The 12,855-nt window shown below is 31.4% G+C and overlaps 1 protein-coding gene across 3 annotated transcripts in view; it reads right to left on the reverse strand.

The window, feature by feature from the left end:
• The window catches only part of jus (julius seizure), a 165,762-nt gene that overhangs the window by 43,605 nt on the left and 109,302 nt on the right, over positions 1-12,855 (reverse strand). For all 3 annotated transcript variants that reach the window (XM_067048185.1, XM_067048184.1, XM_067048183.1), the window contains exon 2: positions 4,266-4,412. In XM_067048185.1, the coding sequence (XP_066904286.1) occupies positions 4,266-4,412 (147 nt within the window). The remainder of the gene's footprint in view (positions 1-4,265; positions 4,413-12,855) is intronic.

Consider the following 12,855-nt stretch of genomic DNA (forward strand, 5'->3'; position numbering starts at 1 on the left):
TTCGACTGACTTACAGTCAATATCTTTTGTGGTGTTTTAACTATTCTGTTTGGTTCCTTCCATTTTAAATTAAGAACTGACGCACCGACTTCGTTAAATTTCTGCCATTGACTTCGATATTAGTCACATTTATAAAAACAAAATGCTTTTAATTAATGTTATTATAGAATATTTCTCAGTAGAACTCATGATTCAACAAGGTAGAGCGTGTGATGCCAAAGAACGATATGCAAATCGAAGCATTTATTATGCAAAATGGCCCCACGTATGATGACTCATTCTACCCTCACGAATTGTTTGAAATCTTTCATTAATAGTTCCACCCTTTGGTTTTATTTGATGAACATTGATTTTCTATGAACTTTTGAGAACCAAAAATACCTCAGTGTATTCTCTTAGTTGGCTTACCTTGCGTTCCTCTATGCCTTTCTTAATTATGAGTTGGTAAGGGGTAATATGTCCACAGGTGGTTGGATACTGAATGAAATAAGTATTAAATTTATAGGGATAGAGTTTATATTGCACACATTTCATTTAATATAATGTTGCACAAATGTGATAGTAGAGTAGTGTATTTTACTATTTTTAGTAGTGTATTGTATGTATGTTTAGTTCTTTATTTATATAAAGAGAGATGACATTGTGATATGACAATACTATTTTCAACTACTATGTACAGACTACTATACAATTGTCTTCCAGAGTGTGCTTCGACAACTCTCAACTATAATTGACCAACTATTGCTTATCAATTACATTGTGTTTCTCTTATAGATAGATAAGGAGGGTAAAGATAGGTTAGGACTAGAAGAAAATGTTGTCCGTTGGGTCTAGGTTTTTCCCTCCCTCATAATTACTAAGTCTTCAATTAGACATAGAAAATCTGGGTGAAACGTCGCTTACTCCAGTTTTGAGCATAATTTGTCAGAAAAGTATATAAAAAATATTTTTGGAGAAAACATCCTGCAGGATGCAGAGATATCATTTTTTCACCCCCATACTCTGGAACCATTCCAGGAGAAACGAATTATTCATCGAGCCCGGTGATGGAATGACGCACGGCTCCATCAACAACCCCTGCGATATCTCGCAGCTCTTATCAGAGCTCTAATGCGACAGAACTGCGCAAGGAATGTCCAACAGGCGGGAGGTGGGAGGAAAAAGTGGCCAGTCTGCTGGAGATTGGAATCGATGTCAGCGGCGCCTGTAGTGGTCGATATTGCTTCGTGTTAACGCATACCGCTTAGGTCGTTATCGATTCAATAAATTGATATAAGAATCGAGTGTGGTGAAATGAAAACGAGTTATTGGCTAAAAGATAGCCATGAAAACCAGAAACTTAAAGAGGCTTCTTGTCTGGGATATTCGCAATGCCGTAACTAGAAAAGGGGTTCCCAAAGGTCCTGACCCCCACCTAATCTCCGAATTTTTAAAACCAACTTTTTTTTTTTAACTTAGCTACACTAGATTTTTTATAATTAAAAAAAATGGCGCCCAAAAAAAACACATTTCTTATTCACCTTTATGTAAACTTTTATTTTGTCAATAAGGTACCATAAAAAAAAAAAAAAAAAAATCAAAGCTGTTATTTGTATTAAGGGCCCCTCAAACGGTCAACCTTATTGAGAGGGAAATATATTGAAAATGTCCCTCACACATGTCAATAATATTGTTTCAATATTATATCAGTTGGCATCTTGCTTCACCTTATTAAGGCTCGTCGTTTCAGAGTTTTTTCTATAAGCCATTCCCGATTTGTATATTTTTATAATTATATGACCGAAGAAAATATCAATTTTTCCATTATCCAGAACAATCTTAATTTTTATCAATACCATATTATTCATCTACGTTCTGGTATTGTTATGTTACTTGATCGTTGTATAATAATTAAAGAATTGATAAACAATGAAATAGTTGATAAATAGTTTCATTTTTGTTTATTATATTAGACGTATAACAAATCATAAAATGCTAAAAACCAGAACTAACCTCCTTATCTCGTATATTGAGATAAAACTGTCAAAGACTGTCGTAATTTTTTTTATAGCAGAGGTTTCGCAAAAAAGAAACTCAGAAGTGATTTTTTATAACGAAGACATTTTTTTCCTCTTTAGTGGTTCCAAAAATTTATATTTTAATATAATTATCAAGTGCCAAACTATTGCTGGATCTATCCATTATAAAATTTAGATAATAAGTATTTTTATATACAGATTTTTTCCCTAAATCATTTTTATTGATATTATAAAAACAGATAAAGTTATAATTCACTCCATTTTTCAATTTCAGACGCTTTTTAAATATTACTTGATTAAATTATGTTAAGTTTTAACCAAATATTTGAAAAGTGATATTGGACCGTCGCTCCCTGGGGGTCTTAGTGGGACGGGTCCGGTAGGGAAGGACGACCTTCGTAACATTAAAGTGAATGCTAATACTTGTTAATACTTTCACAAAAGCTTCTATTATCAAGTTTTAATTATTACTTTCTCAAATGAACATCAAACAGAATCGAAGAGTAGATGGCTGACATCGAATCACATTTAGCCCCAATTATACTTCGTCCTTATGAGGGCATTATGTCTAAATTTTACTAATGTAGGTTAAAAAATGAGACATTCGGGTTTCCAAAAATTAGATGAAGTGTAGAGAAGTTATGAACGATTATATGAACAATGGTGAATAGGAGAAAAAAAGAATCTAGAAATGAATACAGGTGAAAAGTTTCTAATTTTTAATTACTTTGAAAAATCGTATTTAAAAGTTTCATACGACGTTATAAACGAATGTGATTTGCTGTTTCATAAAACAATTTTTTTTACCTACTTTGCTAAAATCTTCATTATGTTTTTTTAAATTTTACGAACAACCAAATATCGATTTTTATATACTAGATTAGTTTTGTTTTCTTATTTTTTCCTCCAAAGACTTATATAATTACATTAAACTGAAAACTACTTTATCTAAAGTTTATTGAATTTTGTTGCTATAGTTAGAGAGGCCTGCTATAAATTTGCAAGCGGCTCTCAGATATCCAGAACAAGGTGCCTGGGCGGGTAATTGAATTAGCCGAGGCGAAGTACACGCGAGGGATGCTATCTCATCGGATAACGGTCTGGAGAAGACAGGGTGGCTCTGGAATAGTCTCCAACCCTACCCCTTCCTGGACCGGATGTTACAGCCCTTTTAAGGCTAACTTCATTGTCTCCATCTACTGTTACTGGTTCTAGTACTGGAGGGAGGAACATGTCATTTAGTTAACTAATCAGATGACTACCTAGTACCTGCCAGAATATTGATCGAAGCTTAGGATTATATTGTTTAAACATAATTACTTTATGCACATAAAAAATATTATTATTTTTTTAAATTTATTGATATTTACAACTGTATAAAAAATACAACAAGTAAATTTGATCATAATGACATAATGATAATGATATGATACAGCATGTAGATAAACTACCCAGTAGTAGAACTCTAAAAACATTTTACAATATAAGGTCACGAGGCATCTTCTTTTCAGGTGCCTCGGAGGATTGCCAGGAATGGAAGAGGAAGCAAGGTTAGAAACTAGTGGGTTTGGGTGTTTAGGGAGTTTATTATGGAAGGAATAATATCGGATTCGGGCTAGGTCGGTTACATAAGGAACATTTAGGTCTTTATGGATGGTTTTATTAGTAACAAAATAAGGAGCATTGAGGATTTTACGTAGGATTTTGGATTGTAAGGATTGGGTACGAAAGGAATTCGAAGGTTTAGTGGAACTCCAAAGCTCAACTCCGTCCATATGGGCCTTATTATTGTCATGTAGGTCAGTCTTATTGTCATGTAGTCGTATTATTGTCATGTAGGTATCAGTCTTTTGCAATGAGTTGGAAGTTTAGACAGGTGTCTTAAGCATTTTCGTCATGGTCCTGTCCTTTTTGGTTTTTCGAATTTTTATAGTCATATCTATATTTTTCCAGATTTGCTTTTTCGTCAATTTTTTCACGCGCTTCTCACACGAGAAGGATTCGTTGATGTGAACTTCGGCTTGGATGTGAATGACCATAGAACTTACATTAAACTTTTAGTCTCTTTGCTAAAGCGAGTCCCCCTCATTTATGTTGGGAAAGCGTTTCAACAAGATAGAATATTTAAGAAAATCCTTTGGTTCGTCATGAACCTGTCCTATCCTGTTAATTCGAGGGTAGGAAAATAATGTTAATCAAGCTAAACAGAACATACTACATTGAATTGTAAATAAGGATTATACTCACCGACTCCGCACTTGTCGAAGTGGTTGGTCGCGGGCAGTTCCGGGCGACAGGAGCACGCCCCGTTGTCGCAATGGCTGCCCCTGAAGCCGCACTCCTCCGACGAAGAACATCTGTCCCCGAACTTACCCGGTCCTGTCGGCTCCGGCTCTGCAACACAAACCAAGTTGTACTTAGTTCAACTTATCTAGTCAAGCATTGATTCTGAGTGCTAAAGTCAGATAGTCAATCTAGAATACGAGTATATCTATAGTGCATTTAGTGATGAATTTAAGAGATGCATGACATGCAAGCGTACTAAAAAGTAAAGTCGATTTACAGTATTATTATAAAATGAAGTATTGTTTTATAAACCTAAAATATTAGTGGATAATAATAGTTTTTATTAATGAATAACGTTAAGGATATGTATAAATATATGTATTAACGTTGTAAGTTTTCATTCATAACATGTATACAGACTATATTAACTATAGTAAAAAGAATAAAAATCTAAATGATAAAAATAATTGTAATACAATTTTTTTAAAAATAATTTATTCATTGTTCTTTACAACTGTATAAAAATATATACAACTAGTTAAAATGACATCATACAAACATGTGGAGAATCTACCCATTGATAGAACTCCAATAAGGGAAAGGTCTTGAGGCCATCTTCTTTTCAGACGCCTAGGAGGATTATTAGGTAACGAAGAAGAAGCCAGGCTAGAAACAAGTGGGTTTGGGTGGTTGGTAAGTTTATCAAGGATTGGTAGTAATACAACTTAAAAAAAAAAAATTAAGGGTTTCTCGAGGTGAAAATAAAGAAAATCTACTTGGGTCCTGCCAAGTTTCAGTTTAACAAAAGAAATCGATTCAGTGTTTGATGATCATATGAACGTAATCAGAAAAGTTCTAGAGGTCTCGGCATTTTCCTATTCGAATTCCTGTCTTAATATTTTTTATTTCATTCTTTAATTTTTTACAAAATTCTGTAGTGTTTTGTTTTTGTCTATTATTTTCTATTGTTAACATTGAAAACTGTTTAGTTACTTTAAAAAAAAAAATGAAAGGTACTTTAGAGGAATTTTTAAAAAAATTCGTTACATTTTAGTGAGATTTTTAGAGTGATTTTAGAGTATTTTAGTGATAGTTGAACCCTTGGTGGTTTGGAATCGGAGGACCTCAAAAAGTGTCATTATGTTGAAAACTCGAATTCGAAATTTTGCACGACCGCAATACCTTCTCCTTCCATATATTGCATATATTTTTAAGTGAAAGTAAAAAGATAAAAATCCACATAAATAAATAACAAAAATGATATAAAAAATATATATCCAAAAATCATTTAAAAATTCTGATGTTGATGAATATTCATTATATTACAGATGAAACAATAAAATTAAAAATTATTTTAGCAATTCGAAGGACAAAATTGATATATAAAGTCAATCAGGATTAATGTATTAAATTCCATGTTTAAATTGTCCAGCTATCTATATAGGTGAAACTAAGCAATTGTTGGGCGATAGAATATATCAACGCAGAAATGATATAAGAAATAATGAGAAGCATTCAGATAAAAACCAACACAAATTTGATTTTGAAAAATCTATAATTTTACATAAAGAAAACAATATGTTCAAAAAGAAAAATACTTGAGTTAATTAGGGCAATTAGTTTGGTCGATGTAGAACATGTCATAATCTCACAAGAGGACATATCCCACAAAAACTAATCCTCTGAACTTTTTGTATTTCAAAAAGACACTAACAAAAAAAAAAGAAGATTAAATTCTGGTGTTAGTGGGAATTAGTTTCACTCAAAATACTTTATCTCGACTACTATGCTTTCTTCTGAAACATAAAGATCTTTACCTAGTAAGCTGATTGTGAGTAAAACTGGCTTGAAAAATATTTCTTGTAAGAACAGTTAGACATAAGTGTGAGATCGTAAAGAGATGACGTAGAATTCTGGAGGTTGGTCTGAGATATGGCTTGGCAGAAATGTCTCATAGATTCTCTTTAGTGCTTTATCTTATGTGTTACTTCTGTAAAGACTGCCAAGTTTTTATTTTTATTTTATTGTTTTATTTATCCACAGTCCTCCTGAACTCTTACGTTTTCACTGTGCATCTACACTATTCCTTCTATCATTGATAACAAACGAAAACGAAAAAAACAAGCTCATTACTGAATGAAGGCATAGACAATTAAAAAAAAATATACCACAAAAGTTTAAAATTTACAACTGTATAACATAAATATAAAAAAAAAATGTTATGTTGGTTATATTAGAGTAGAAGGTCTCGAGATCATCTTTTTTTCAGGCACCTAGGAGAATTATTAGGTATTGAAGAGGAAGCAAGGTTAGAAACCAATAGAGTTGGGTGATCAGGAAGTTATACTGGAAGGATTGTGTGGTTCTGACCAAATTGGCAACAAACGGGACATTGAGGTCCTTGTAGATGATTTTATTTGTGTCAAAGTAAGGAGCATTAAGGATTTTGGATTGTATGAATTAGATACGAGAGGAATTTTATGATTTAGTGGAGCACCAAAGCTCAACTCTGTAAGTCCAAATAGACCTTATCATGGTTATGAGTATATTCATGTGTCTTTAATATTAATAAAAAGAAGTTTAGACCGTTTATCTTGTAACAGTCGGAATCGACGAGCAGTTTCCTGTCTTTTCATTCTTATATGAGGATTCCAATTTTGTCGTTTGTCCAGATGTAGTCCTAGGCAACGGATCTGTTCGACAGGGTTAAGTGGAGTATTATTAAAGGATATTGAAAAGTTGGAAGTCATAGGTTTAAGGCAATTGATGGTTCATTATTCACTGATAGCACACGTGTGTCGGCATATATATAAGTTAAATAATAAACAATTTTATTTGTTATTTAATAAATAATAACTTTTTATGAAAAAGTTTATTTTCTGATATAGACTGATATTTCTTTTTTCCAAATTTAATATACATTTTCTCTTAAATTCAATTAGAGTAATATCAACTATATTAAAACAGAAATTCTTATTCAATATGAATCTGATATAAATGTATGTATCTATATATTTCCTTCTATTGCAAAATAGAATTTGAACAACGAATTTAGAACCTCTCAGAAGAAAAAAAAATTTTTTTTTGACGGATATTCTTCCCTATTTTTTTTAAGTGTCTTTATTTAATAACAAAAAAAAATTTAGATCATTATTACTGTATTAAGTTTTGAGGCAAATCTTCTCGTGGAAGAAAGGCAGACCTCTAGTTAAGTTTGGTAAAGTGATTGGCGAGAGAACTGTGGTAGCACCTTCATGCCTTCCATCCTAGCTGGAAGTTCTCCAGAAACACTTACTTCAGGGGGTAAATGGTTTTAGAGGGGGGGGGGTGTAGACGACCCTTAGCACTAAACTGTGTGGGAGCTGGGCATCTTTCTTCTCTCAACAACATTCCGGTTCAGCTGAGCCCAAGAAACTATAATTCTCATAGCTTTCGTAATAATTAATTCTTATGAAACCATCATCAAATCATTAAAAAAAAATACGTAACATGGATTAATTAGACAATTTACTTACAAGAATATTATCTTATAATTTTTTTTCTTAATATAAAAGTTTTTATTTAATAAATATTATGGTATAATATATAATAATATGGGACAATAAATATTGCATCACTTTGGGCTATATCCTTATACAATTAATTTTTCTTTCCTGTTTATCGCATATCAGCTATGTTTTATATTTTGGTAAAAAAACAAACAGAATGAAAAAAAACCCAAGACATTTTTGAAATTAAATAAAATATAGATCGTTATTGATGATTCTTACAGCATTATATGTTTTACAAATATATATATTATACAAAAATAACAAACCTCAGATACAGTTTGTTATTTTTGTATTTCGGTTATTAAATGGCATAAGGAGTTAGGGCAAGATTGAATGGAATTATGAGTTAATTTGTACGTGTGTTCAGGACGGCGTCCATATTTAATTTAACCTCCTTATAGTACAAGAGCCGGGAAGAAAAAAAGGCAGTTATCTCACCCCAATTTTTGATTACTTTAATGAAAACTATGTATAATTTCTAGCCAAAACTGATGAGTCTGCCAAGTATAGGTGGAGAGAATAAAAAATGGCGGCTGTTTCAAAACCTTAAAAAAACATTAATTTTTCTTTCGAAGTTCTATACCTTAAAAACTTCTAACAACACTAAAACTCTAAGAAAAAAAATATATAAAGAAGAGTAAATTTTCTGAAATATTAGCTCTAATAGAGTTATTTACGTCCAATAGTTCTTGAGATATAGCCTTTTAAAATGGAACATTTCATAAAAATGACTGAAATATCAGTAGTTAATTAATTTATTTTGAGAAATCTATATCTAAGGAACTATGTGACGTACAGATGTCTTTTAGCGTTCAAATTAAAGCTAGTTTAATGTACTATAAAGTAGTTCATGACCTTTAGCTTTGTAGGAATAGTAATTTTCATGATATTTGCTAAAATAAATTGATTAATTTTTGTTCGGACTATATGTTTGATTTATGAAAAACTTTATTTCAGAAATCATTGGACGTACAGATGTCTTTCTGTACTCAAATTAAAGCTAGTTAAATTTACTGTCAGATAGTTAATATCATTTGTCTTTGTAGGAGTAGTAGTTTTTATGATATTTGACGAAATAAACTCACAAAATGTTGATTTCTAGTTGTTCGTATAAAAAATTTGTCCGAACTACTATAAATCAATTTATTTTAGCAAATTTCATGAAAACTAGTACTCCTACGAAAATAAACGTCATAAACTATATTATAGCTCATTAAACTAGCTTTAATTTGAGTGCTAATAGACATCTGTACATTATATAGTTCCTGAGACATAGATTTATCAAAATAAATTAACTAACTATTGATATTTCAGTACGTTCCATACATTTTTATGAAATGTTGCTTTTTAAAAAAGTTATCTCGAGAACTATTGAACGTAAATAGCTCTATTAGGGCTTACATTATAGGAAATTTACTCTACTTTAAAAGATGCTCTCTTAGATTTTCTATAGAGCTCCGAAATAAAAATTAATTATTTTTAACGATTTGAAATAGTCGCCATTTTTATTCCCCCTACCTATACGTGGCAGACTCATTAATTTTGAGTAGTAATTATACCTAATTTTCAATTAATTAATCAAAAATTGGGATGAAATAACTGCCTTATTTCCTGTGGTTCGTGGCTCAGCAGGCTTGGCCATTTACTGCCTCATATTTGGTATTTAATATTACATCTATAATATTATTTTGTGTTTATTTTATTGTTAAATTATTCTTATAAATTAACTAATGGTTATAAATAGTTAGTCTTATTTAAAGAAATAAAAAATGAAATTCCTTTTTTTTGTATTATTCGTATCATTTATGGTCATAAAAAAATTCTACTATAACTGTTCTGTGTCTTTTGGTATTTTATGTAAGAGTTAACATAAACTTGAAGCTCTACTGACTAACATGTTGGATCCATCAACAGTCGACCACTTCTATATCTAAGGGAATTGAGATAGTGAGATAGTTTCCACTCTTCATCTAATATGCACTTTAAACAAAGGAGGAATTTCCCGCTATATAAACAGATGAATATAGTTCTAGGAAAATAAGTAATCAATACGAAACAGGTCTCGATGGTCTGGGCTCATGAAAAATTCACATTCCGCCGAACTACTTTGTTATTATTTAAAAACGGGGAGAAACCACCATCGTTCGATATCTGTCTGTAACATTTGCATTTATTGTGTTTTCTCCTAAAACTTAAAGTATAATAACTAAAATATGAGGCATAGATAAATAATTATCATTATTGAATAACTAATTTTTTTTTCAGTAATTGACTAATTATTTTTTTATTGTCATAAATATGCCTTCAACATTATGAGGTCTTATTTTTAAAATGATTCAATTATCTCAGATGGACTTTAGATAAATACTTTGTTATTCTTTTAATGTTATTTCTAGACAAAATTATTATCTACTATTAAAAAAAGGTGGATAGTTGATTTTTCTAATACATAAGAATTAAATGCCAGGATTTTTACTAGCTAATATATAACATTTTACTGGCTTGTAACATTTAAAGGAAACGGGATATCTCAGTGAGTAAGGCATTGTACACTGAGCATTGTAAATCCGTTTGTGGCAAATTTATTTTTTTACTTCAGCTGTGAGACAACCCTGTGGGTTCAGGTACCTTCTGAGATCTTAAATCTTGTCCCTTAATGAGGGACAAATACCAGGTGATTGAGCGTCATTAGGAACAATTCACAACAACCGTTGTCCAAGAAAGTACAGAACCCTTTCATTTGTTTTAGAGATTCAATTTTTTATTTTGTAATAGAAATAGAAAATGTAATAGATACCTTCATAATAAAAATACATATTAATAAATTGTAAGAAAATATAATCTACTATACAATAAGTTGATAAGAGATAAAGTACCCACACTTGTAATAATTGAAGGTTCTAAAAACATCATAAAGCCACATTTACGTAGTAACAACAGCATCGTGTAAATTGTCTATCAATTGCTGCAGTGATGCCACTGTCACGTTAACTGACTCATGAATACAGCTTGACGGTGAACTACCGCACCTTATCAACTATACCGTCGTAATTATGAGAGATAGTTGACCGTGGCTGACGTATAAGGAGAAGATGGTTGGGGGTGCGGTCAAGTTGAAACACAAATAAGTTGGTGTAAATAAATTAATTAAATAGGTTACACCAACTTATTTGTGTTTCAATTTAACCACACCCCCAACCATCTTCTCCTTATACCGTCGTATAAGCCGGAAAATATTATACTTAGTTATTGTTGTGTTTTGATTATTTATTGGATAATTTATTTGTAGATCTGTGGCAACACGACCACGTTTCATGTATAACATCATATACGAGTTAGTCTCTTGTGTTGTTCCGTTCCGTGTTGTTATTTAGTTCAATAAATATTGTCATAACTCCATGACCTGTGTTATCTTTTGCCCTAAACTTTAGAATCTTAGATTCAAAGATTCACAGAAACTATTAAATGTTCTGATGTTTATTAGCACTAAATGTGCCATAAAATAGTTTCTAATACATCCATGCTCGTTAGAGTGTCCACGGGATTTGGATAAATATTGATTTTTCGTTATTTTAAAAATTAAAAAACAAAAATAAATATATATAATATGTTAAATTTGACTTTATTAATTTTTACCTTGCCGTAGATAACTTTAAAAATATTGGCTTTTCAGTTTTTCGACCACTATTTTGTTATTTATTCTTATTTGTTGAACAAATAAATTTAATTAAATATTTTTCAGCATTTTCTGTAAATTGGTATGTACCACACAGTTTTTAATGATTTTTGAAAAAAAAAAATTCAAGATGGTGGCCAAGAAAATATTTTGAATATATTTTGCTCGCTTAGATTTTTCTAAACGAAAATAAATATTGTCATAACTCCATGACCTGTGTTATCTTTTGCCCTAAACTTTAGGGCAACATTTATGAACTCGAAATTATATACAAATATTACTATATACTATATAGTAATTAATGGTCATTTTTTCAACTGACTGGATACTGTCGCACTGTGCCTTATTGCTTCACCTTCTTAACAGAACTGTCTCCTGAAATCTGTCGATCATTAACAGTGTCTTAATGAAATATAGCTTTTTAGAGTTTTCATAGCTAATTGTATGAAGCATGCCCTCAACCGAATTGCCGGACACACTTCACTTTTGGTTGGCTGGTTGGGTTGGAGTGGACTGTTTAATTGAAAATGAACATGATTAAATGAAAAATAAAATTCTATTGTTTTATGTTACAAATGGTGTAGTGGGTGGCCGAAAGAAAACATTTATGATTAAATGGTTAGTAAAATTTTGAATGACAGGGCTATGGAAATTGTAGATCTAAAATTGAGGTGGTTGATGATGATGTGGTTAAATGAACTTACTCCATGGTTCTTTCTTCCTTCCACATTCTCCTGTCTCTCTTCCCTCTGCTTCTGAGAATAACTCCAAGAGTTCTACTCACTCATGATCGATATTGCTGATGAAAGACAAAAAGAAAGTTGTTTGGCTGAAGACAAGATGGCTCTCTTCTCACCTTAGTCTGGGATGTGTTCTCTTGCCACCGGGAGCGCTGTAGGAGGTGAGATTTGGCTGTTGGCCACATGGGGCGCTACTAATCCTATTTTGCCTTTCCGATTCAACCTTTCGGTTGAATAACATAGTAGGTTTATAATAGGTATTATAAGGTTTATAATAGGCATTATAAGGTTTATAATAGGCATTATAAACCTTATAATGCCTAAAGGCAATGAAAGGTATCAAAAATACCAGCTGTACATATGGCACACCTCACCATATGTACACATAAGAAACAAATTTAAAATTTTAGGAGGGTACGAAAAAAAAAAAAAAAACCTTTCAGTTGCCGTAGGTTACCCGGAACACTAATATATACATAGTAACCATTTGAATTAATCTGCAGGATATAAGAGCTTGTTTCTAAATATTTTGTAAAGAACCGTATCCAATAATTAATTTTTAAGAGAAAATACAATAATATATT

Source organism: Halyomorpha halys, unplaced genomic scaffold, assembly GCF_000696795.3.
Source record: "Halyomorpha halys isolate HHAL.00 unplaced genomic scaffold, Hhal_1.1 Scaffold1866.1, whole genome shotgun sequence".
NCBI lineage: Eukaryota > Metazoa > Arthropoda > Insecta > Hemiptera > Pentatomidae > Halyomorpha > Halyomorpha halys.